Source organism: Mastigoproctus giganteus, chromosome 10, assembly GCF_048544385.1.
Source record: "Mastigoproctus giganteus isolate SK-2022 chromosome 10, ASM4854438v1, whole genome shotgun sequence".
Lineage (NCBI taxonomy): Eukaryota > Metazoa > Arthropoda > Arachnida > Uropygi > Thelyphonidae > Mastigoproctus > Mastigoproctus giganteus.
In genome coordinates, this window is record NC_143584.1 from 142,070,387 (window position 1) to 142,096,570 (window position 26,184).

General features: G+C 35.3%; 1 protein-coding gene across 1 annotated transcript in view; it reads right to left on the reverse strand.

Annotated features, from left to right (window-relative positions):
- LOC150079327 (leucine-rich repeat flightless-interacting protein 2-like) overlaps positions 1–26,184 on the reverse strand; it is a 234,079-nt gene that overhangs the window by 168,473 nt on the left and 39,422 nt on the right. Inside the window, exon 3 of the mRNA XM_090383033.1 lies at positions 19,445–19,574. Within this exon, the coding sequence (XP_090239159.1) occupies positions 19,445–19,522 (78 nt within the window). The 5' untranslated portion in view covers positions 19,523–19,574. The remainder of the gene's footprint in view (positions 1–19,444; positions 19,575–26,184) is intronic.

Here is a 26,184-nt window from a genome sequence, read left to right on the forward strand (position 1 = left end):
AATTAAGACAATAATAATAAACTCTCCTTTGCGTCCTTTTTTTTTTTTTTTTTTCATTTGCCTAAGTGTTTTTGAATGCAGTTGTTAGTCTACATTACTAGGATTTCTTACTGCCTTTTGCATATTCATACATACATAGAAAATTAAGTTACAAAAATTTACGCAACCACTTTTTAGGGTAACCGTGGTGTCAAAATACACGTTTGACACGTCAAGCAAGTTTATAAACACAAGGCGTCATTTGTCACGCCATGTGGAAACCTGAATCTAGCCTGTGGTAGGAAAACATCCTAGCAACACAAGAGCCGTAATATGCTTAGGTACGAATTTCCAAGGAAAAATAGAAGTCAACTTATAGCCAGAATATACGGTTGTTGTGAATTCATTAACATTTACTTACGGCGGTCGAAAGTCCGCTGGCCGCCAAACGTAGAATACGCTATTCGTACATCGAACGAATAGTGGGGAAACAAACTTCCGAATGAATTTTCGAAAGCATTAAGTTAATTAAATACGTATTAATACATACCGTATTGCAAAAGCATTTTATTTGTCTCAAAATCTGACTTACAATTTCTAAAACTATTTTTTAGAGCGACAGAACAATGGGGTTTACCCTTCCCCCAGTTACACTGCAGTATGTAGGTTGTAAACCCCCTCTGATCTATGTAGTTGCCGGAGCATAAATAATTATTGTTATTTCTAGGTTCTTAACACTGGGCAAATATATTCATATATCTGTTGTATAAATGGATAAACCCCAACCTTTTTACAGTCATTTTTCGAGCAGTGGTGATTACAACAGAATCTGCATTAAAAACTACTGTCTACCTTTTTTTAATAATTAAACTATTCTGCTCTTTATTTTAAAAGTTTACATCGTGATAGTTTATTACACTGCAAAAAAAAGCGGTAAACATATACAACGCTGCCTTTTGTATAAAGTCAAAATCTACAAGCATAGGCGGTGACATCGCTCTTATTGATTAGTACCACAGAATAGTAGTAACATAACTGTGTTCAGAAGCGTACCATAAATTGGTTCTCTGTAAACAATGTCTCAAATGTGTGAGGCGCGTTTGCTATAACAAAAAAAAAAAAAAAAAATGACAATCTCGAAGGTTTACCTACTTTTCAACAATTCCCAAAGGAAGGAAGAATACGGTGAATTGGACTACATGAACTGTTTTCGTCTGATGAGATGACAAATCCTTGGGTTTTAAAAGGTGAGCAACAATGTATAGAAGTATAAATTGTATACTTCTATACATTGAAGTTGTAAAAGTTGAAGTATATGTAAAAAATGTAAACATAATAAATTGTAAATATATTGGTATTAATTCATCTTTCTAACCATAAGCACATGCTTTAATTCAAGTACTGGATTTTTTACTTAATGTCAATCTTAAAATTTTAAGTTATTTTACAGTGGTTCAAAGGGAAACAAGAAACAAAACAGTCATTTGTACACTGAGCGCAAGATGTAGAAACAAGCCACAGTTACCAAATTTATCTCTGAAACTATGACAGTAATACACAGGGATGAAAATGTTTATTTTCAAATAAATAAACACAGCTGCCAACTGTTTATTTTAAAAATGTTGGAGATCAGGTATTTGTAATCAGGAGGGAAAACAGGATTTTGGGCCAAAAAGGAGATTTATTATACAGGAGAAGACATAGAATTTAAAGTGAAAGTTAAATTAAATTAAAAAATACCCCAAGTAAAATAAAAGGAGTGCACTATTTTTGTAGGTTGTCATACATAATTAAAACTGTGATGTGAACCGAGTAATCACAGTTTTAATTATGTATGACAACTTAAGAAAAGAGCAGTGCACTCCTTTTTCCTTCGGGCATTTTTAAATTTAATTTCACTTTAAATTCTATGTATTCAAACCACATGGATTAAGAGATGAATAACTGTAAAAAGCATAAGCTCTTGCTAAAACTTAATGATGAAAATAATCGGTACTATAAGTCCTTTCTATAAATAAATTTGTACTGTTTTAAATCTTCTGATGTCAATGTTTTCTCATATCATGTTAGTGAAATTATTCTTGCAGGGATAAAAAAATTTTTATTCTGCATTCCATGCTAAAATCTGTTCCCTTATCTAAACCTTGGTTTTTCAATAAATGTGCTGTGGCTGCTCAAAATAAGAACGTAGCATATCACAAACTGTCTGTATCTAAATCTCCTGCCTACATTAATGATCACAATAATTGCAGAACCATCACCAATCAATCCAAAGTCGATATTGAATAGACAGAAAAAATATTAAACATACTTCTTGTCTAAATGGTCTCTTAGCGATTAGCTGCAACTTCGGTCAGTCTATACTTCCACTCTGCTACAACCTGGTGGGTTTATTGCAGCTAAACAAAACTGACTTATTAAAATTCTACCTTTCTAATAACTCCTGTATTAATCTTGGTAAATCAGCTATTACTATACCAAATACATACCACTTAGAAAAGAAGGATGTTAGAAGAACTCGGAATAATCATAATGCTAAGAAAGTTCCAGGTCCTGGTAAGATTTGTCCATTGTTCTCAAAACCTCTACTCCTGTTGTTGTTGTTTTTTTTTTTTTTTTTTTTTTTCTGCTTTAAACTATCTTATCACAATGGATAATTGAGTATTAGTAGTGGCAAATGATGCAAAGAAGCAAGTTTAAACAGCATCAGTTAAAAAAAAAAAAAGTACATCCAACATCTCTTGTCTTTCCATTCTAATAATTTTTATCTAATTCCTCCCTCCCTCCCTCCTTAAATTTATTCAAGGAGAGAGGAATTAGAACTACCCACTTTCATGATACCAGACCCCAGGGGCTCACATCTGGTGAGTATGGGCTTGGCACACCCAGAGTCCTGAGCTAGATATCATCATTCTTCTTCTTTCTCTCTCTCTCTCTCTCTCTCTCTCTCTCTCTCTCTCTCTCTCTCTCTCTCTCTCTCTCAAGGAAGCCTCAGGCTTCCTTGCACCATATGACTGATAATAAAGTTTGTTCCAACAATCAGCTATCTGAAAGAAAAATTTTTCACATCTATCCTACAACCATCCTTCCTCAATTTAAATTCATGTCCCCTTATGCATGTTGTCTCAGAAAGAGAAAGGATGACATCAACATTTAGCTTACTTCAATCCATTCAAAGCTTTAAACACCTCAATCAGATCTCTGTGCGGGTACCTACCTTCCAGATACTGCAATTTGCAGAACCGAAGTGTTTCTTGGTAAGAGTACCCTTTTCTTTCACTAATCTCTTAGCTCTTCTCTGCATCCATTATCATATTTGATGATATACAATCAGTTCCTTAAAAGGGTGACAAATCCCTCCCTTCCAATTATCATCCCATTGTACTTTTTCCTAAAGTAATGGAGATAGCTGTCAATCACCAACTCTTAAATTACCTCAAAACATTCCATCTGAACAATGATTATCAGAATGATTCTGTCAGTAATAATCCACTGGTGATATACTGGCTTATGTTACTCATCTTTGGACAAATTTGATGGAAAAGTTCAGTGAAACTCAAATAGTTGCACTTGACATTTCCAAGATTTTTGATAATGTTTAGTATAAGGGATTTCTAAACATCTTGAGCACTGCATACAGGTCTGGAGGCCTCATTTTATACAGGATGTGGATCTGTTGGAGCAGATGCAGAAAAGGGCAATGAGATTGAAGGGAACAAAAGGGTGCTGTTACCAAGAGACGCTTTGATTCTGCCAATTGCAGCACCTAGAGACTAGGCACCTGTGAGGAAATCTAATGGAGTTGTTTATAGTTTTGAATGAATTGAGGAAGTTCAGTGTTGATGGCATTCTTCCCCTTACTCAGACAACACATGAAGGGACAAATTGAAATTATGGAAAGATAGTGGTAAGACAGATGTGCAAAAAGTTACCTTCAGCCAATGAGCAGCTGACTGTTGGAACAAACTTCCATCTGGAAGTGGGTAGTTTAAATAAATTCATGGAAGAACTAGACAAACTATTGGAAGGGATGGATAAGTGATGTGGGAGGGAAATTTTATTTTTCTCTCTTTATGGCTGATGCTGTATAAGCTTGTTTTATTGCATCACTTGTCACTACTAATAAATGAGACACATTACAGAACCTAATTTTGTAATGAGACACATTACAGTGGTTTTGTCCACAGTTTTTAATCTGTCTATGTATAAAGTGGAAGTGATGAAAATTTTAGTATTGGTAGGTTGATTGTTTATCCTAAAGGTTGACCTCTGATCAGCTGCTTTTTTTTTTTACCAGTTGTAACTGTTCAGCCTTATGCTGCAGATCAACAGGGACTTGTATAAAGCTCACAATAATAATGACAACAGAGGATTTTCTCTGCTTATTAAGGAGAATGTCAAATATTTTAGAAGGTTCTGAGCTTTAAGGAAGTGTGTGTGAGATAAGCAGACACATACCTTTTAATTCACATATTGCAAGAAATGGGGTGAAAGAAAAGCTTTCTGTACCTTACATATATACTTTGTTTGAAATCCCATTATAATTTATTTGTAAACAAAGTATTAAGCAAAAGGTTTTGTTTAACAGATGTACAAAAAATAATTGTTCAGCAACAGTACAGACAGATCTTCAACAGTCCAATACAGCTATGTTTATTAACAGTTTGACCTACAACCTTAATGAACTGAATTCAACAATCACAGGATTGGGAGGATAGAGACAATTTTGGGCTTTCTTCCCGCTATGGCTGAAGTAGTCAGCTGCTGGTGAAGGTTGCTTGACAAAACTATCCAGTTTTATTTCTAGTAAATGGGAAGAAAATATTTTTTAAAGTCAGGTGGTTTTTCATCCAGGTGGATTAAAAACATCTTCACGCACATACGTGTCAACCAGCAGTAAATGTGTTAACAAAAAGAGAGAAACACCCAACCAAAACAACAAGGCCACTCTCTAGACATTGGATATGGGAAAATTATAAATGACACATTTTGGAGTCATTGTCAACATGGCCTAACAATTATCCAGTCAAAAAATCATGAAAGGATTTCAACCACAAAGATGTGAAAAAATTCAGAGAAGTGATTTGTAATTAGATCTGGCATTTCTACCATATGAGCTACTTTCTGATGCCTTTATAACCTTAATGGAGAAAGCTCTTATCACCTGTTCAGGGTAATTAGTTAGTATGGACAAAAAAAATTAGCAATCGCTTGAATGAATCTTTAAATGTTAATCTATATATGATAATTTAATTTACTTGTACAGATTTAGTAATGGTAAATGATGCAAGGAAACAAACTATGACCATAGTTCAAGCCCATGACCTGCTAAATATGGTGCTGTTTCTTGCATTCTGTCTCTCTCTATCTTGTCAACTCTTCTAACCATGTAGTTATCCCAAAATATAAACATGAAATTGATTTTAATATATAGCAAAAAAAAAAAAAAAATTTCTGAATCATCAGTCCATTCCCTCTAATAATATATGTAATTCTTCATTAAATTTGTTCATCAGATGGAAGATTGTTCTAATAATCAAATACCTGGCAGCTGAAAGCCAAATTCTGCACATTTGTCCTACAACCATCCTTTCTCAATCTAAATTTATGCCCCTTCATGTGTATTATCTGAGCAAGAGGAAGGATGCCATTGGCATTTAGCTTATCAATCCATTCAAAGAATCCTTAAACACCTCACAATCGGTTCTCCTCACAATTGTCTAGTTTCTAAAAACTGCAATGCAGAAATAAAGCCTTACTTAGTAAAAGTACCCTTTTGTTCACCTCACTAATCTTGTTGCCCTTCTCCTAGGAGAGGGGCAACATCCTTCTTAAAAATGAGACTTCCAGATGTATTCAGTACTCAAAATGTGGCCTAAGCATTGCCTTATACAACAAGATAATCACCTCCTTATCTCTACTGTCAAAATTCCTGTATAGCATTAACAAAATTCCATGAGCTGTCCTGGCAGCCCATCTGCATTGCTCAAAAAAATTCATGTGTGACTGCATAATTACCCACAAGGCTTTTTTTGTTCTTTACTAACCTTGATTGTGTACCACACGGTTGGTATGGCCTTCTCAGATTACTGCTACCCACATACAACATCTTGGATTTGTCAATGTTAAACTTCAATTTCCATTTCTCAGCCCAGCTGCCTAATTTTGTAAATCTTGTTGTAGTATCATACCCTGTTTACTGCCATTAACCATCCTGCCTTACCTCTAGTACCCGCTCCAATCCATACAGTAATCTTTTATGTGGAACAGTATCAAAAGTGTTTTAGAAATAAATGTACACGATGTCAAAATTAATTTTTGGACTTTGTTACTGTGTCATAGTATCCAATTGGATTGGTGAGACAAGATTGCTCCTTAACAAATCCATGCTGTGATTAACAAATCCATGTATTCCCTTGTATAAGGCAATGGTCAGGCCACACCTTGAGTACTGCATACATGTCTGAAGGCCTCATTTTAGGAAGGATGTAAAGTTGCTAGAATGAGTACAGAAAAGGGCAACAAGATTGGTGAGAGGAACAAAGGGGTGCTCTTATGAAGAAAGGCTTAAGTTCTGCAAATTGCAGTTTGGAGACTAGGCACCTGCAAGGTGATCTGATTGTGGTGTATAAGGCCTTGAATGGTTTGAGCAAGCTCAATGTTGATAGGATTCCTCCACTTGCTCAGTAAAGAACCTGAGGGGGCATAGATTCAATTTAAGGAAAGACAGTTGTAGAATAGATGTGCAAAAGTTTGCCTTTAGCCAGCGGGTAGTTGATTACTAGAACAGACTTCCATCTGTTGTTGTGGAAGTTGATAGCTTACATAAATTGAAGGAGGAACTGGACAAACTTTTAGGGGAAATAGATGTGTGAAATATGTTTTTTTTTTTTTTTTTTTTTGGCTGATGCTGTATAAGCTTGCTTTCTTGCATCATATGCCTCAACGAATGCTAAGTTGTTTGGCTCCTGTGGTTTTGCAAGCTTGGGAACAGTAGTAGCCCTGTAGCATTTCCACACTGGAGGTATAAGCTTGAGTGAGGATTTGGTTTTAAAGATTTTATAAGGTGTCTAGTAGGGCTTACAATACCAGTCAAAATCTTAATATTGATATTTCAGTATTTTTTATTTATGAAACTGGGATACTGGTATTCCAAATACAAACGTTTTTCTCAATAAATTTTGAAGACAATTAGGTACAAAAAAAGTAAGGTAAAAACAAGTAATGTAATTACTTTAATTCATGTTTTAAATTAACTTTTATTGCAATAATAAATATTCTGAAAAAAATTATTAAAAATAGTTATTCTAAAAACAAAAAATACATATTTATACTGCAAAGTTTGGTTATGTTTAGGCATCCATATTAGCTATCTGAATAAAGTGAGCTCTTAAGAAACATATGCATATAGTGTTATTGTTTAAACTGGAGCTAGTTTTGGTACATATTTGATTAGCAGCAGAATCCATCTGGCATAGAATCCTTTAGGATTCTCTGCCGGATGGTACTATTGTACTGAGATTGTCGTAGATGATCTCAGTCCATATTTTCTAGGCTTTGAACATTTTTAGCAGAAATAATTAAAAGTATTTCATTAATTTCCGACAAGTTTATCTTTTAAAATCTCATTAGAGTCAGGCAATTTCTTATTTTGGAAAGAATTTGCAGAACACTGATATTCTGTTCCATGTTGGTCTTCCAAGGTTGAATTATGTTCATCATTTTCTGAAGGAGAAAGACGTTTTATTAAGCGAAGTATAATTTTCACTATAATATTTTTAGTGAGTCTGGGAGAGAGCAAAGAGTGGGGATAAGATATAGAGCAAAGAGTGCAGTTAAGGTATTCTTCACATATATAAATGCAAAGAAGAGAGGGACAAATCAGATCGGACCCATATACAAAGGGTACTAGGAAAGTTTTGCAATACAGCTTTGTTTATTTAATTTTTTCAAAGTAATTTCCTCTACATTCAATACACCTCTCCATCCTCCGAAACCAATCTTTAAACCAGTTCTGCCAAGTTTCACTAGGGAGTAAAGCACACTCGTTGTCCCAAGCCCGTAGAAGGTCCTCATCACTGGAAAACCGCCTCCCTTTTAGCTTCATTTTCACATGCGGGAACAGTGCAAAGTCGCAGGGAGCAAGGTCTGGTCTGTAGGGAGGGTGCTCGAGAAGTTTCAGTCCTGTCGTGGTCAAATATTCGGTGCAGGCTTTGGCGCGGTGAGCTGGAGCATTATCGGGATGGAGGTACCAGGTGTCCATTCTTGACTTTGGCCGCAGGTTCTTCATAGATCCAATGACTTTAGGCAGGCATTGTTCAGTATACCACTTAGCTGTGACTGTCTTCTGCGTGTCCAAAACGACACGTTCCACAATTCCACTCGATTTGAAAAATACAGCTATCATTTTCTTCTTTACAGATCGGGATTTTCTGACAATTACGGGTGTGTCGTCATCATCAAAGACCCAAACTTTGTTTTGAGCCTTGGTCGGCAGATCGTAATAGTACAGCCAAGTCTCGTCACCTGTCACGATGTTGTTCACATACCGAGATTGTCCCTTATCAAACTTTTTTAACATCTCCCGGCACCAAGTCACACGTCGTGTCATCTGCTCTTCAGTCAGTTGATGCGGCACCCAGAGAGAACAAAGTTTCTTCACGTGCAAATGATCTTGCAGAATCGAACGAACTGCTGGTGCATTTAGGCCCAAAGTATCCTCTATCTGTTGGTAGGTCACTCGCCTGTTTTCGTCAAGCATTTTCCTCACAGCAGTAACGTTTTCCTCCGTAACTGACGTTCGTGGCCTTCCCGGCCTCTCAGAATCCTCCAGAGTGAAATTTCCCCTTTGGGATTCTCTATACCACCTGAATATCGTTGTACGATGTGGACAATCATCATCTAGTGCAAGAGTCATTTCTTCTAAGCACTGGTCTATGGTTAAACCACGCACGAAATTATACTGCAAAACTGTCCTTATCTCATTTCGTGACCACGATGCCATCGCAAGCACTTTACACTCTCACTACTAATGAATAACTGAGCCCATCGACTTGGCGCGGCGGCTACTATGCACGTATGAACATGTCTCAACATGCAGCAACAAGCAGCTTCCTGTGATTCATTGTTGCGTCATATTGCAAAACTTTCCTAGTACCCTTTGTATAATTGCGTGGGATAGTATTAGATATCCCAACTGATGTTGCAAATGAACTGAATAGTTACATTGCATTGATATTTACAGAAAAAACCCTTCATGTTAATAAGAACATATGGGAGTGAAGTGGAAAATATGTAATTAATGATATTGAAATTTCACATGATTATTTAATGAAAAAAAACTTTCATGCCTACAATCAAGTAAAGCTAATGGGGTTGATGGCATAATTTTAAGGGAGAGGGAAAGTGAGTGCATTGAACCATTAAGACTAATTATGAGAGCATCACTGGTCTCAGGAGAGATTCCACTGGATTGGAAAAGTGCCAATGTATAGCCAATACATAAAGACAGTTCTAAGAGTGTAATGGTAAATTACCGACTGGTCAGTTTAACTTCAGCAGTACAGAAAATCATGGAGGCAATGATCAAGGTTGGAATTCAGGATCATTTAGATAGAAATGGAATTCTGAAGGATATGCAGCATAGTTTTGTAAAGGGAAAATCATGTTTAGCAAATGTGGTTAGCTATTTTGAGCTAACCACATTATGAGCTGATGACACCACATTATGCACTCATGAGCTGATTTAGGGAATAATTTCAACATTGTTTATTTAGATTTCAGCAAAGAATTTCACTCAATCCCACGAGCGGTTACTTTATAAGCTGGAACAGGTTGGAATCACAGTGAAAATCCTTAGATTGTGATAGATGGTTATTCCTCAGACTCGGTTAATGTAAGAATTTGGTTCCCCAATGATCAGTATTGGACCACTGTTTATCTTAAATGACATTTATGCAGAGACAGAGGGCATCATGCCTCAACTTGAAGATGATGCAGAACTTCTTCAGAGTGACCTAGATAGACTTCTGGGATGGTCAAAAAAGTGGCAGCTATGCTTTAATTCAGCAAAATGCAAGGTCTTACACCTGGGGAATGACAATCCGAAAATAACTTATACACTTGGTGGAGTAGTGGAGGAAAGGGACTTGGGAGTTACAATACAGCCAGATATGAAGTTCTCCGAGAATTGTGGACTGGTTGCAAGGTTGCATAGTGTCTTATCAATGATTTATTGAAAATTTGCTAGTAGAGATAAGGACGTCATAATCCCATTATATAAGGCTATTGTTAGACCACACTTGGAATACTGTGTTCAAGTATGGGAACCGTACCTAAAAAAAGACAAGCTTCTTGAAAGGGTACAAAGACAGCTAACTCGCCTGATGAGATCAGCAAAAGGGCGACCATATGAGGAAAGACTTCGAATATGCGGGTTGTACAGCTTATGGGTGAATATGGAAACTAGACACCTTAGAGGAGACTTGATTGAGATTATTTTGCCGGTCAGAGCCTTAAGGCAAAAGTAAAGTGAATGAGGATGAATTTTCATGGTTTTAAATGATTAGTTACCTACATTGGTGGTTGGGGAAATTCAAAGGTAAGCTGGATGAGAGGAGGGAAATGCATAAGTTGTCTATTTGCTTTTATTTTATTTTATTTTATCAGCATAAGCCTTAGGCTTCCTTGCACCATATGGCCATTACTAATACTAAATAATTTGCTATCGTATTGTGTCCTGCTTTGCAAATACTGAAGAACCTGTGATAAATGTCTGTGCCTCTGTGATATAGTTTCAATGCTGTATCCAGTTCTCTAGCTATTTCAGAATTTTTATAGTCAAGAGTTTCATCATAAATTTTATGGCAGCATCTGCAGTTAAAAGATTTGCTTCTTTGCGGCATAGCACATCTACTGCTAACTTTATAGGCATTAATGTAGATATAGCTGCAGATAATAAATTAAATTCATCCTCACAGAAATAAATACTTGAATCTAAATCAATTAAAGCTTTCTGCACACAATATCTCAAATCAGAAAAAAACTTTTAAGCATGGAAAATAAACTGTTCCAATGAATCTTGGAATCTAACTACATGACAATTTGCCAAATTCTGCTGAAGTATTTACTCTTGTAAATATTTATCATTTTTGGTTGGTGGTTAAAAAATCACTTTTGTGATTTTTTAACCTTTATGTGATTAAATCATAAACAATTATTTTTTAAATTAGTACCAAAAAACTGATATTTTTGTATCAATACCGGTATTTGAATACTAGAAAAAAAATGACCGGGATCCCGAAATCTTGGTATTGTAAGCCCTAGTGTCTAGGAAGAAAAAGCTGCCGATTTTCAGGCAACAGTTGGGGATACTTTCCAGCCCTTATTCCAGAGAAGTTCAGAAGGGAGCTGATTAAGCATTTTAAGTTGGAATCTGAAACAGATTTCAGACAGCACATCAGCATGAAGCATCCATGAGCATTGGGTATTGCATTGGTGAGAGGAATAAGACCCAATCTGTTAACATATTATGCTCATGTTGCTGACTGTTCACTGCCATGTTGCTGGCTGTCAACAGCCAGCTCTTATTTCTTATGATCAGTAACAGCAGAGATCCAAGCATTTTTTCAGAATAAATTTTGTCTTAAAATGTTAGTCCAGGGAGGATTTAAGTTGATTCTTTTGCTCTTGTCGAAGGAAAAGCTCACATTCTGGAATTATAAAATTAAATTCTGTTACTCTCTTTCCAGCTGTGAAAAGCAGTATAGAAAGCAGAAATAATGCTTTGTTTCATGTTGCTTTTATGTTCCCAAATGTGAAGTTTTAAAGCTCATTAAAAGTTAGCCAATATAAATTTGCTTGCACTTTAGAAGGTACCTCATACACTGGTGTCCCTCTATGAATTTTTGATATGGGATCAATTTTTCAGGAACTGTTTGATGTTGTATGCTTTAAAAAGAAGGTTATAATATTAAGGCATCTGCAAACCCAGTAATTTTGTTGCTGAGACCCTTTATGTGAAGGGTGATTGATAGGGATGACTCTCTGTCTTCTAAAGTGGGAGGTGAACTGCTTTTGAGATAGAGCTTGCTTTGAATAATTTTTCTATGGGTCTGTAAGAATATTGATTAGGTGTGACTTGAGTTCCTGGTTAAGAACTGAACCACTACAAATTCTGAAAGCCCTTTTCAGTAGAGCAGTGGATGATGTCCTCATTGCTTTGGAAATGATTAGAAGTGAAATACAGTATTCTTTGTCAATCTGAATATGTGTGAACTTGAACCTAGTGAGGAGATGTTCAAGAAGAGAAAACAGCTGTATTTCTTCTCATTTTAATTTCAAGATTCCACGATTGACAGAGTTAAGACTTCCAGCAAAGAATGAGAATAGGGTGCCATATACATAGTCAGTCCGTAGGTGATATTTCAAACTAGGGTGAATTGAATTATCAGGTGCATGTGAGGAGAGACTGCCCAAAAAATAGAACTGAACTGGCTGCCACTTTGAAGGCCAAATGGTAGAAAATATTGGCAGATATTTACAAATTTATATTTTCAGTTATTTGTAGATATCCAGATATTAATGGCAGGGAAGTGTATGACTTTTCTACAGGAAGGTGCTGATATGGCTTTGTAGTCAAGTATCGTTACATGTACTTGAAGAGTATAGATTCACTTTATTTCTGCCAACTTTGATGCAGAAGCTAGAAAACCTGCCATCCTTGGAGAATTGTAAGTTTTTAAGCTGATCAAGGAAATCAATATGTTGGATGGATGGATAAAGGATGCTTATGATTTTGTAATATTCTTATAATCATAAAGCCAATAGATAAACAGCATTTTCTGCTGCTTATGGTTAGTTGTTTGGGTGGGCAAGAAATCCATCCCATGAACTTTTATTCCTGCTAACTGCCATCTGGAAGTTAAGGCTCCAAGAACCTTAATATTTCCATGCGAGTTGCTTCTGAATAATTATGATTAAGTTTCATGTAGAGTTATCAATTTCACAACAATAAGTAATTTTTTTTCTTTATTAACAGAGAAATGTGGCATAATCCTGCAGATGGGGATGCTACCATTGATAACAATGATACCATTGATAACAATGGTAGCATCCCCTTTCTCCACTCTGGCAATATGGGTGAATCTATATCATTTCAAAGATTTTTGAATGTAAAGCTTTCATCTGTAGAAAGACCTGAAGTGATGAGAATTGGGTTTTAAGAACTGTAATTGATGTATTAATTTTTTTATTAAAGATATATCTAGTTTTTGAGAATTGATGCTTTTTTGGAGATGGTGTACAGAGCTGAGGATTTGAGTTCTGTGGATGCAAGCATATGGCTACTGACAGAGTATGGTATGACTGGTTAGTCTTTGAAAATATCCCATGGATTTCTGAACTGAAAACAGTATCAACTGAATTGTTGGAAACAACAGGTTTATTGTTTTTCCGGGAATTTTTTTTAGCTCATTGATCAATCCAATCAGTGGTCATTATGATTCATTGCATATATTATATCTGCATGTGTCCATGGTCCAATTTGCATATGCAGCAAAAGCCTGTGGCTTTCTTGAACTATATGGCTAATATACAGAGTGTGGCTGTGTATTTCCAAAGCTCTTTATTGTAGGTTAGTTTTTGAAATAATTTTGAGATTTTTTATTTTAATATAATAGATGTAGTTAATATATAGTTTGAATTCATATAGTCACGTAGGTTAGTTTATTTTTGTATTTAGATAAGTGTTTGGAAAGCTACAGCTTAATATTTAGACAGCCTTTGCTATAAATATTTTAGCAGAAACTTCGTAACTGTTGTAAGTTTAAGCTATCCAACGAAAGTTGGGTAGCTTAAATTTCAATGAAATTAAATTTCAAATTTAATTTCACTAGCAGTTAGTTTTGTTAGCAGTATAATTTCTGTAATACTCTGTTAATTTAAATTCTGTAGCATGTTGTACGTTTAAATTTGTAAAGTATTTGGAAAGCTACAGCTTACTATTCAGATAGTCTTTGATATCGATATTTTGGCAGGAATTTGATAACTTTCGTTCAGTACCTTATATTTATCTTCTTTAGTGATTTAAGTTTTGTCAACAGTTTCAACAGTGATTTAAGTTTTGTCAACAAAATCACTAAAGAAGATAAATATAAGGTACTGAACTTTTGTTCAGTACCTTATATTTATCTTCTTTAGTGATTTAAGTTTTGTCAACAGTTTCTACACTATTTTGTTAACAAATTCTGTAATATATTGTAAATTTATATTTCATAATCTTTCTCAAGTTCAAATTTTACTTAAATTATGGTTGCTACAAGATCCACTTACAATACAAGTCCACAGACATCAGAACTCAAACAAAAATGCCTGCTTGACTTTACGATTGACGATTCTTTTCTTTGCAACCGATGTAGGGAGTGTACTGATCTCAAATTACAAATTGGTGCATTACAGAAGAATATGAGTCACCGAAGAAATGAGTGCTTGCCCTAGAAACAAATGTAATCTACAGACCAGACAACTGTGAAAAATATAACAAGAGTCTTTACATGAAGATGGAATGGACAAGCAAGTGTGAATGTCTTATTATGAGTGACTTTAATCTGCCCCAGGCTGATTGGAATAAGTGGGAGGGAAACTCACGATGGGGGAAAAACTTTTTTTAAATAAACTAGTTGATTATTATTTGTACTAGCATGTTAGAAAAAGTACTAGGGGGGGTGAGAATATTCTTGATTTCATCAATATTAACGAATCAGATGACATCGCTGGACTTAGTACAGGAACCATACATACCTTTAATTAAATATTGCAGGAGAATGCCGAAATAGATGACTGTGGAGCTGGATAGTCAAATATAGCAGAAAAAGACAGCATGGGAAAGTTAGAGTGATGAAAAGTACTGAAACCTACAACGGGTACAAGTTAATAGTGCCACAAATTAGGTCAGGGAGGCCAAGACTGCATATAAGAAAGCATTAGCTAAGAGAGCAAAGAATGGGGACGAGGAATTTTTCATCTATGTGAATACAACAAAGAAAAAAAAAGCTAATCAGATCAGACCCTTGTACCCTGGATGTGGGAAAGCCTTAGATAACCAAGCTGATGTTGCAGATGAACTGAAGAGGTACTTTGCATCGGTCTTTACTGATGACAGACCCTTCGTGCTGAGAAGAGGCTGAGCCATATGCAATTAGTGATGTCGTAATTACAGACGATTGTTTATTAGACAAATCTTTGATCATAAAGGCAAGTAACGCTCCCAGCTAATGCTGCTAAATGCAAGGTCTTATTACACTTGGGAATAGCAACCCACAAATAAATTATACACTTTGTGGAGTTGAATTAATAACAGTAGAGGAGGGAAAGGGATCTGGGAGTTACAATATGGGCAGATATGAAGTTTTCTGAATGGTGTAAACAGGCCGCCAGGAAAGCCCATGGTGTCCTATCGATGCTTTATGATGTTATCCTGTAGAAATAGGGAGGTCATAATCCCACTGTATAGGGTAATTGTAAGATCGCATTTGGAATACTGTGTTCAAGTATGGAGACTTCATCTGAAAAAAGACATTCAGCTTCTTGAAAAGGTCCAAAGACGGTCAACTCGAAGGGTTAGATTGTTAAAGGACGACTGTATGAGGAAAGACTCCAATTATGTGGGTTACAGAGCTTGGCAACCAGGCACCTCAGAGGTGACCTGATTGAGGTTTATAAGGCTCTGAGAGGAATTAGTAAAATGAATGAAGGTGGAATTCTCACTGTCATAAATAATTCCAGAAGTAGTGGCCATAAATTCAAATTACAGGGGTTGTGGTTTAGATTAGATTGTAGGAAGTTTTCTTTTAGCTAGCAAGTTCATTGTTGGAACAAGTTGCCCTTGCAGGTAGGTGAGGTTGACAGTTTGAATAAATTCAAAGGTAAACTGGATAGTTATCTGTGTGAAGGGAAGCATATAATTTGTATTTTCTTTATCTACTCAGTTTTTTTTTTTTTTTTTTGGCCAGTGCAACAAAAGCTTGTAGCTTCCTTGCACTCTGTGGTGAATATTATTACTATTCTGTGGGCTGAAAATCTCTACATGACTTGCAGAAAAAAATCCTTATTCCTTCTGCTTGAGATTGTGCCTTTATGAATTTCTCAGGTCTCTGATGGGATCTGATCCTAGATCTCTCTCTCTCCAAATGAGTGACGGAAGTGTTGAAACCGTTACACTGTCACGGAGGATGAAACTATAGGATGGGTAACTCAAGGAGTTGTACAGGATCTGGAATGGTCTGGTTTGTTATTTATTAAATCAGCTGTTGTGCAAGACCTATGTGAAGATCATTTTAAGCTAAACTGGAGAACTGTCATTCTTGAAGGTTGAGGATTCCATAAATACATTTACAAAGACATCTTATTATGGATGTGGTTAATTTTATATTTATGCATAAAAATGCTAGTCAATTCTCCAGCACTCTAGTTATTTGAGAAAACCAGAAGCAGCAGTCTACTAAAAATTTCACAGTGAGTAGGTTTGTTTTCTGTTATAACACATGTCCATTATATATGGTATTCAACGGTTAATTAAATTTTACGTTTGTTGCTTAATGATGCATACATGCACCAGTTATTTCTTTGATTGAATTTATCATATTTCATCTCATAACTTTTTCATCATTAAAATAACTTTAACACAGAAAACTATTCTTTATCTTTACTGGGTATAATGTGTACATTGCAGTAATGAAATATCATAAAATTCAGATTAAAGAAATTCACATTAATGTACAATAATCATTGCACACTCATGTGAATCTCCCTATTTTTTTTTATGTGAATTTCTTTTACTTACACAGGGCAAAATTTTTTTTTTTCTCAAAATATGGGTACAGCTTGTGGATTTTGATAAGATGAATCCGAATTTGAAGTCAGATGTTGCCTAGCCCCAAACATTTGGAGAGGAATGCAGGAGAGGAATTACAAAAAAAAATGAAAAATTACAGTCTTTTTTTTTTGTTTGTTTACTTTTCCTTTTGTACTGATCAGAAGCCTCATTGATCAATGTCCAGCAATAGTCTTCCACCGTCCTTGGTAACATTTTTCTACAGTAGCAATATTTTGATGAAAACATTCATTGTAGTCATCACCAATGTGTCCATGATTATTTGAGACAATGTCTAAATGGGTATGGAAAAAATGTATTTTTAGAGATATATTTCAAACAAGATTCAAGTAGGTTTGTAATGAATTCTCAAACAAGATTTTATAGTTGTCTGCTCTGTTGGTGCCCAAAAAATGTTCACAAACTTTCTTGAAAGGAAAGGATTTCCAGTTCCTCATATATGCTGCTACAATTAGTGCAAAATATATGAGGAGCTCACTTCTTATCCTAATCACCTTAATTTTCAGCCAAAATAAAGTTCATATTCTTTCTTTAATAGGGTCATCATAGACTATCTGCAAGATTTAATTGTGTAATTGCCACTCACATAAAAGCTATCTGGTGAATTAATCAATCTTATGACATTTTAAAAGCATATTCAACTGTAAATGACACCAAAAAACTATAAAAAGAGCAGACGTTTACTGATATATAACAACTAATAATTACTAAACTAATATGTTACTAATATTAATCTACACACTTATAACTGTGACTGATTGACCTGTTTGGGAGATTTGCTTTATATATCTCATGAACAGTTAATCTATGAACCGAGGTATTATTTACTTTCCAAATCGCGCTATCTAAATTCAAAATAAACCACGGAGCTTAACTAGGTCTATAAGCTACTTATAGAAAATAATTTAATCTAACAGTTAAGTCAATAAAGCAACTAAGTATAATTAAAAACGTTTTGTTCGCGGGAGCTGCAAAACCTGTCCACACATGGATTTGATACCCTTACCAATAACTAAGTAATAACCTACAAAATCTCTATCTAAATTCAATTTAAACTAAAGTATTGTTACTAGGAATATAAAGCAATTCTAAAAAATAAATTAATATGCCAATAGATGGAACAGGATCAGGGTATGTCTGTCAGGGGCAAAAGTTGATGACGTTGTAGGGCAGATATCATTCTTTAAGGGCGCAAAGGGTGATATTGTTGTACACGTTGGCACTAATGATATTAAGAGTAGGAGACTGGCAGAATTACTTAACAAGTACAAGACAATGCTGAAAAAAGCTGTGAATTAGGGTTGAATTTGAAAGTGTCTGCAATTAGACACTTTCAATAGGAGGGAGTATATGATGAGAGCCTTGTCGATCAATTCGGCCCTGGAGAGATTGTGCAAGGCTCAAGGGGTAGAATTTTTCTCAGCCTGGTCTGTACTTGTTAACAGGAGAGACTGCTTCTACAGGGATGGGATACACTTAAATAGAAAGGGTGCAAGAATATTTTCTGATGCTATTGAGGCAGAGTTGGGTGGGTCAGAAAACTGCTAGCTTGGGGGGATACACTGACTAATAGATTAACAGTAGCTGCTGGCAGAGGTAAAAGTGATTCTTGCACTACTTCTATTGAAATACAATTGAACAGCAGCCTGGAAAGCAAGGCAATGGGAATTTCCTGGACTGCTGAGAGTCATAGTGGAACAAGTAAATACATGGGCTGTGTTAGGGTAACTAAGAGTAGAAATATCTCTCTGATGTGCACGGAATAGATGGGATAGAATAATCTGAAACTTCTGGAAATTGACCACTGCAACAAGACTTAGAAAACTCCCAACTCCAGAACTTCTCAATCAGTAATCCAGTGCACGTGAACAGATGGACCAAAATTAAAGTACAAGAAACACAAAAATATGAAATATCTAGCAAAATGAGGATGCTAGGGAAAAAACAGACTGTACATTCGAAATCAGCATTAAAAAAATACATTAAATCTACTATATTTCTATTGAAAAAATTTTTAATTGTTACTCAGTGTTTGTGATATTATAAGTAAACAGAATTACAAAAAAAAAAAAAAAAAGCATTTGAGACTATAAAATATATAGTAGAGAGAGAGAGAGAGAGAGAATTTCTATAGGCAAGTTAAAGTCATTGCACTAGTTATTCCATGATGCATTCATGCTACAATTCCACCACTTCTCATCAACAAAATATTGGTCTAAGAAGTACATTGCTTGCACAAGCAGTCAGTACCACAAATTATGTGGGTGAAAGGTATACAAAATGGGAGAGAAGAGAACAGCTAACAAATGACTTTTGACTGCCTATAAAATTTCTCTCCACTATATTAAAATACAGTTAATACACAGTTGATGCTTTTGTATCAACCATGTGAAAGTTAATTAGATTAATAACATAAAATAATGGACTCATAAAAGAACAGTTTATTCCAAGAAGAGGCAAAGAGAATAAAGATATTTATTCTTAATCTGCATTAGGATCATGCCATGAAATGAGTTAGGAGAGAAGTAATATCACAGATAGCAAACTGTAAATATGAAGCTATTACTAACTTACCTCTCTTGCAATCTTATCCAAGGCTTCATCTTCAACTGAGTAAACCCTCATAATTCGGTGTCTTGTACTACTAGACATTTCCCAACTACTTCCCCCCCGTCTTGCTATATAACTGCAGCTATTGACTGTTCTATAATAAAAGTTTCAAACAGATTAACTTTACTAACCATAACAATATTCAATGTAATATTTGAATTAAAAATTAATTATTAAAACAGAAGGATATCCATTCTGGTTCTATAATGGACTAAGAATGCTTCAGTTTGCTTAAGAAGATCTGATAAGACACTGATCTCTTAGATGCAAAGCAATTGTTGCAAGGTGTACAACTTCACATGAATAACAAACACTTCTCTATCGTCCTTTATTCATACAGTAAAATCTCATTAATACAAACTCAGTTTATACAAAGTACTCATTTATATGAAGCACATACAATTCCCATGCAAAAGGATAAGCTGTTCTACGTAAATATATTTGTTTATTATGAAATTCAGTTAATATGTATTGCAAAGTTCATTTTCATCCTGTGAGAAACAAATATTGTTATTTTGTATGTTTAATACAAATCTTGACACAGCTGTCTGATTACCGCCCCAGGTGTCAGAGGCAATATATATATATATTGCCTCTGACACCATTAGAATATAGAGTAGAATGGGGGGGGGGTGAAAGGGAAATCCCTGGATCTCCTCTATAAGTGTATTTTTGTGCCCATTGTGACTTATGCATATGGGTGCAGGGTGACTAATAGTCACATTAAAAGGAGTCTAATTTCTGCTCAGAGATTTGCCCTTTTGGCTGTGACACGTTTGTGTAGAACAGTTTCAAATGATGCATTACAAGTCATATCAGGAAAAGAACCAATTGATTTGGTTGTGATTAAACAAGTAATGGAGTATGCAATCAAGAAAAATAAGAGGATAGAAATATTGGGGATTAAATCTTGTATTGAGGAAAATAAGGTATATGGGAAGCAGGATCTAAAGAGAGAGAGAAAACAATTGCAACAAGAAAGATAGTATTTGGCAAGAAAGGTAGAACCGTTCTGACAAGGGCCATATCAAATATGCCTTGTTTGTTTGTTATTTGGTTTTTAGGAGCATTAGCAACTAAGGCCATATTGCTCCGGGATATGCGGTGGTCATTCCCTGGCCTTTCCACATTCTCCGTATTTGGTGGTGACGGGCTCGAACCCCGGTCTAATCAAGAAGCATGTGCTACGCACTGCTGCTCCTTCCCACCTGGCTACGGAGGCGCCCACATATGCTTTCCTGCCTGGAGTGAAGGTAGTAAGAGAAATGGATAGATGGTGGGGCTTGGGTCTGATGGCTACAATTGATAGTAACTGAGCATGGAATGAGGAAAAGGTTCGTGGAGCTGGGAATAGAAAATGGTCTGAAGTGTGTATGTGGACACATTGAAGATATGGATCGTGTTAGAAAATTGTTCAAGGTACACGGAACAGAGAGAAATATTTTTCTCTAAGATAGGCTCTGACTCATACACCCGCAGTGACTTATTTAAGAACAGGATTTGGTATGAAACTTTTTTGGATTATGCTAAGGGAATTAATGAAATAAGGAATATAAAATCGAGAAATTAATGGATTGTATATAGGGTAAATATGTAAATGGAGTTTTAAGAGTTTAATTTGCACTGATGATATTTTTATTTACATTTTTTTAGCTATTTTATCTTTATTTATATTTGAGTTATTTTATTTATATGTTGAGCTATTTATATCACTGTTATTTTTGCACTTAGTTTTTATTTATATTAGCAATTGTTGAGTTGAGGGAAGAAAGAAGAAAGAAATTGGTGGAAGAAATTGTTGAGGGAAGAAAGCAGAAAAGGGAAGAAGGGGAAAAAAGAGGAAAGGGAAAGAGAAAAAAACGAAGAAAAGAAAAAATTTATGAAATAATTAGAAAATTTCACAGCAAAAGATCAATTAAAGATAAAATTATAGATTAAAGATTTAAGCGTGGATGAGCTGTTACTCAGGTACTGCATTGTACAAGTAGTGTAGGTTAGTAATGATGATGTTGTTTTTACTTCCCAATACCACCAGTTTTCTGCAGCCACTGGATCAAGGCATTAATTATAACCTCAACAGAGCATATAGAGCCTGCCTGATAAGGTACTTTATCCACAACATAGAGGGAGGGAACAATTTGCAGCCAAACTAAAATGTCTTGGATGCTATCCGTAATCTTGTTATTGCTTGGGACAGTATTGCATCAAGTGTAATAAGCAACTGCTTCAGAAAGAGTGGCTTTGGAGAGAATATAATCAAAAATCATGGTGACAGTTCAGTATGGCCAAGCAGACGAATGTGATAGCAACATTGAGGAATGGAGGAATTTGAAGGAGCATATGGATTTTGTTGGCGAATTTGAAGAGTTTGTAAAAGTGGATGATGAAGTTGCTACCACAGCAATGCAAACACCAGAAGAGCTGCTGAGCAACAAGCAAAACGATGATGCTTTTGTTACCAGCGACAGCAAAAGTGCAGAAGCACACACACACTGCCATCTAAAAAAAGATGCCCAAAATGCATTGAGCATAACAGAGAATGTGTTGGCCTGCAGTAACATTGATAAAGAAACAACTATCGCATTTGCTAATGTCTGTGCTGCATTTAAAAATGCACATAGGACAAAACTGTACAAACAACATTGGATTCTATCTTTAAATTAGATTAATTTATTAAAAAGTTAATGGTTTGTATGTCTCCTTTTATATCAAGATTGTAATTTTAGTGTAATACAAAAATATTGTATATATAAAAATATATACAGTGGGGCCTTGACTTCTGATGGCATTGACATCCGATATTCTCAGGAACTGATTTACCTTCCATGTGATCTTTTATTTTAAGGACTGATGATATTTGCAGGAACCAATGGCTTTCCGATATAGCTGGAATGATGCATTGGTGGAAATTTTCAGATGCGTGGCGTGCGGAACATCATTTATACGATTATTCTCAACCAATTAGCATCTTTGTTATTGTTCAACACAACATTCCCGCATGTTACATACTTCCAACAATTTCTTTATCTTCTGTTTGATGCGCTTGTCCAGTGTGTAAGCAGAGTATATTTTTGTTAATTATAAGAAACCATCCTCTTCTGGAAGTGAATGCTCAGGAGAATGTTCATCACTAAGGATGAGGCTAGTTTACCTGGACATAAGCTTTTGGAAGAGGCTCACTCTCCCATTGGGTGCCAAATGCCTGTGGAGATTTTAAGCTGAAGCCTTTGTTAGTGTATCACTAACATCCCCCCAGTATTTAAACAACAAAACATCAACAATAGCATTAGCATTAGCAATAAGAAGGCCTGGGTTACAAGATATGTCTTCAACGAATGGGCACTTGAAGTTTTCTGTTCTTCAGTGAAGAGATATCTTGAGAAAAATAAGCTCCCTGCAAAGGCACTGCTCCTGCTGGCTAATGTGCCAGGGCATGATTCTGATCTTGTACAGTCTCTTGATGCACAATTTGACTTTGTGCAAGTCAAATGGTTTCCACCCAATACTACTCCTCTTCTTCAACCAATGGACCAGCAAGTGATTGCAAACTTCAAGAAAATCTATACCAAGAAAATGTTAGGAAGTTGCTTTGCAGTGACCTCTGTTGAAATTGCTCTTACCCTCCAAGATTTTTGGAGGTCGAAGTACAACATCCTGAACTGTGTGAGGCTAATTGTAAGTTCTTGGAATGATACTTTCACCAGCTGCTTAAATTCAGCCTGGAAAAACATCTGGGCTTTAATCATCCATAACTTCTTTGACTGATTTAAAGATGATGGTGCTTTGACAAATGATACTGTCACCCTTGGTAAATCAACGGGTCTGGAGGTTGACAAAGAGGATATGGAGGACCTTATTATTGATGATCATGGGCTTAAGCTCATGACAGAGGAGCTACATAAGTTGGAGAAAATTATGAAGATGGACACTGGAGAGAAAGAGGACACCCAAAAAGTGTAAGCTGAAGAGTTGAAGGCTGTCATTTCTTGTTGGGAGCATTTAAGAGAAATGGTAAAAAAACACCCCAACATTGAAAACACTGAACTCATGAAGTGTAGAATGCAAGATGAAATCATTTCTTCCTTCAGGAAGCTACAAAAAAAAATCATCAGAAACATTCCACTTTGGACAGTTTCTTTGCCAGTAGCAGCAAAAGACTGAAAAGATGCCTAACGTCTGATATAATCCCACCACCACGTCACTATTGATTTCATCAGCCCTGCACTTCAAGTCTAAGGTAAATGCTAATTTTTTTTTTTAACTTTTTATTTTAGGATGTTTTATAACTATTTATTAAATAATCTTCATAAAACTCTCATTTTTAATGCAAAAATCAAGTATAACAAACATGTAAGAAATACCTATTTTATGGGAGGGTCTACCAAGAGTTTAGAATGAATTAGCAGGAAATCAATGTATTATTGGTTTCAACTTGCAATATTTTCAACATACAATGGGTTTTGTGGAACAAATTACCATGGGATGTTGAGGCCTCACTGTACTGTACAATATTTTCATTTCCGTTACAACTACTCCCTGGCTTACATAATACTCAACTTACAGAAATTCAACCTTTACGTAAGTTTTTGCCAGCTGGTACAAACTTTAAAAAATTGTGGAAACATATTTTGCATTCAGTATGAATAAATGGAGGTATCGTAATGTGAACCCAAGAACACGTTGTTTTTTTTAGTAATTCGTTCCAAGACCTTGGAAGTTGAAATTTTCACTATATAACTAAACTATTTATCTCTCTAAAAGGTCATTTTTATAATAGAAATTGCACTACATTTTCATCGTTATCATATGCTCCATTATTATTATTATTATTATTAACTATATGGTGCAAGGAAGCCCGAGGCTTATACTGCACCAGCAAAAAAAAAAAGAAAAAGAGAAAAATTTCTGAATTACCCATAGAGAGAGAGAGAGAGAGAGAGAGAGAGAGAGAGAGAGAGAGAGAGAGAGAGAGAGAGAGAGAGAGAGAGAGAGAGAATAGTAGTAGGGAATCGCCAAGAAAGAGAAGAATGATGATATCCAGCTGAGGACCCTGGGTATGCCAAGCCCATACTCACCAGATGTGAGCCCCTGGGGTTATAAGAATCAATTTTGAACACCTTTGTTATATTTTTTTTAAAACACATTTCTGGAGGTCACTACCATAAAACAACAAAAACAATTTGCACTTTCCAGTTTATTGGGCTTTTCTGTTAGTGCAATCTATTATAAATGGGTAGTAAACTCGATCTTATTGCATTTGTGATAATTCTGATAACTGGAATTACGTGGGCTTTTACGTTATTATGGTGAAATGTGTTTCCCCTTCACTGAAATCTTCAATCATATAAAAAACAAATAAATTTTCAGAATCTTCTCTTCATTCCTATTTACTTATTACAATGGTGAAGGGAAAGGGACCAATGGAAAGTGCAAGTACTGGCAGTGCTAGGAAATGAAACAAAATTGATTTAGAAATGAAGATGATTAATTAAGAAGTACAAAGCAGGACCAAGTTTGTCATCTATTGCAGAATTAGGTCTCGCTGCTTCAACAGTGAATACTATTTTAAGAGACAGTGTGCATGTAAAAAGAACATGTTAAAGGATCAACGCATTTAAGATCAACAGTGATCACAAAACAGCATTCAAGTGCTATATCGAAGATGGAAAAGCTATTAATAATATGGATGGAAAATCAGATTCAGAAGCAAGTGCCCCTAAGTCCAATGGCCATTCAACCAAAAGCAAGAAGTATTTATGAAGATATTAAATCCCAAGCCAAGTTCGTGGCAAGCAACAGGTGGTTCAATAGGTTCAAACATCTCACTGGTTACCAAAACATTAAAGTATGCGGTGAAGTTGCCAGTGCCGATTCTGCAGCTGCAGAGAAATTTTGTGATGTGCTGGAAAAAATCCCTTCTAAATCAACACGGTCCTCAACTTCCACAGTGGAGTGTTATCAACTTGTGAGTTAATTCTGGATGATGCTCAAAAGGTAAAATTTACTGACGTTATGCCTGTCTCCTCTCTATTTTTGTAATTTTATAATTTTAAAATTTTTGTAAAAAATTTTGTACACTTTTGTAATTTTTCCTGCGCATGAGATAAAAAAATTTAATAAATAATCCTATTTACATGTTCATTGAACATTTCTTTTTTGCTTCAATCAAATTTATCGCACATAGTTGAGTGCTGCATAAGCAGTTAGGGAAGTTCCGACTTACATAAAATTCGACACGTAGAGTTCCGCAGAATGCAACCCTTACGTAAGTCAGGGAGAGGCTTTTCTCTTAGTTTTATCTTACAAATAAAATAAAATCTTTAAAAAATGTGCTATTCCTATTACTGTATTGTTAGACAAGGCTTTTGCTTTATTATTTTTTATTATTTTATTTTATTAATTTAAATTAATTCATTTTTTCGTTTATTTTTGATATTATTATTATTAATCTTATGTACCAAAAAAAAGGAAAAAAAGAAAAAAAAAAGCAATGGCAAAATTTTACTACAAACCTCATTATTACAAACATGCAAATTCAGATCCAGAAAGAGGCCTAAATTTTCGTATATACTTTTTATATACTTGTAAATATATAAGGGCTGAAGAAAAATAACAACCAAGTAATAACAAGAAAGTACAATTTATTATCATAGTTTTCAATTATATTCCTTCAATATAATCTTTTCTTCACATCCGTAGTAATC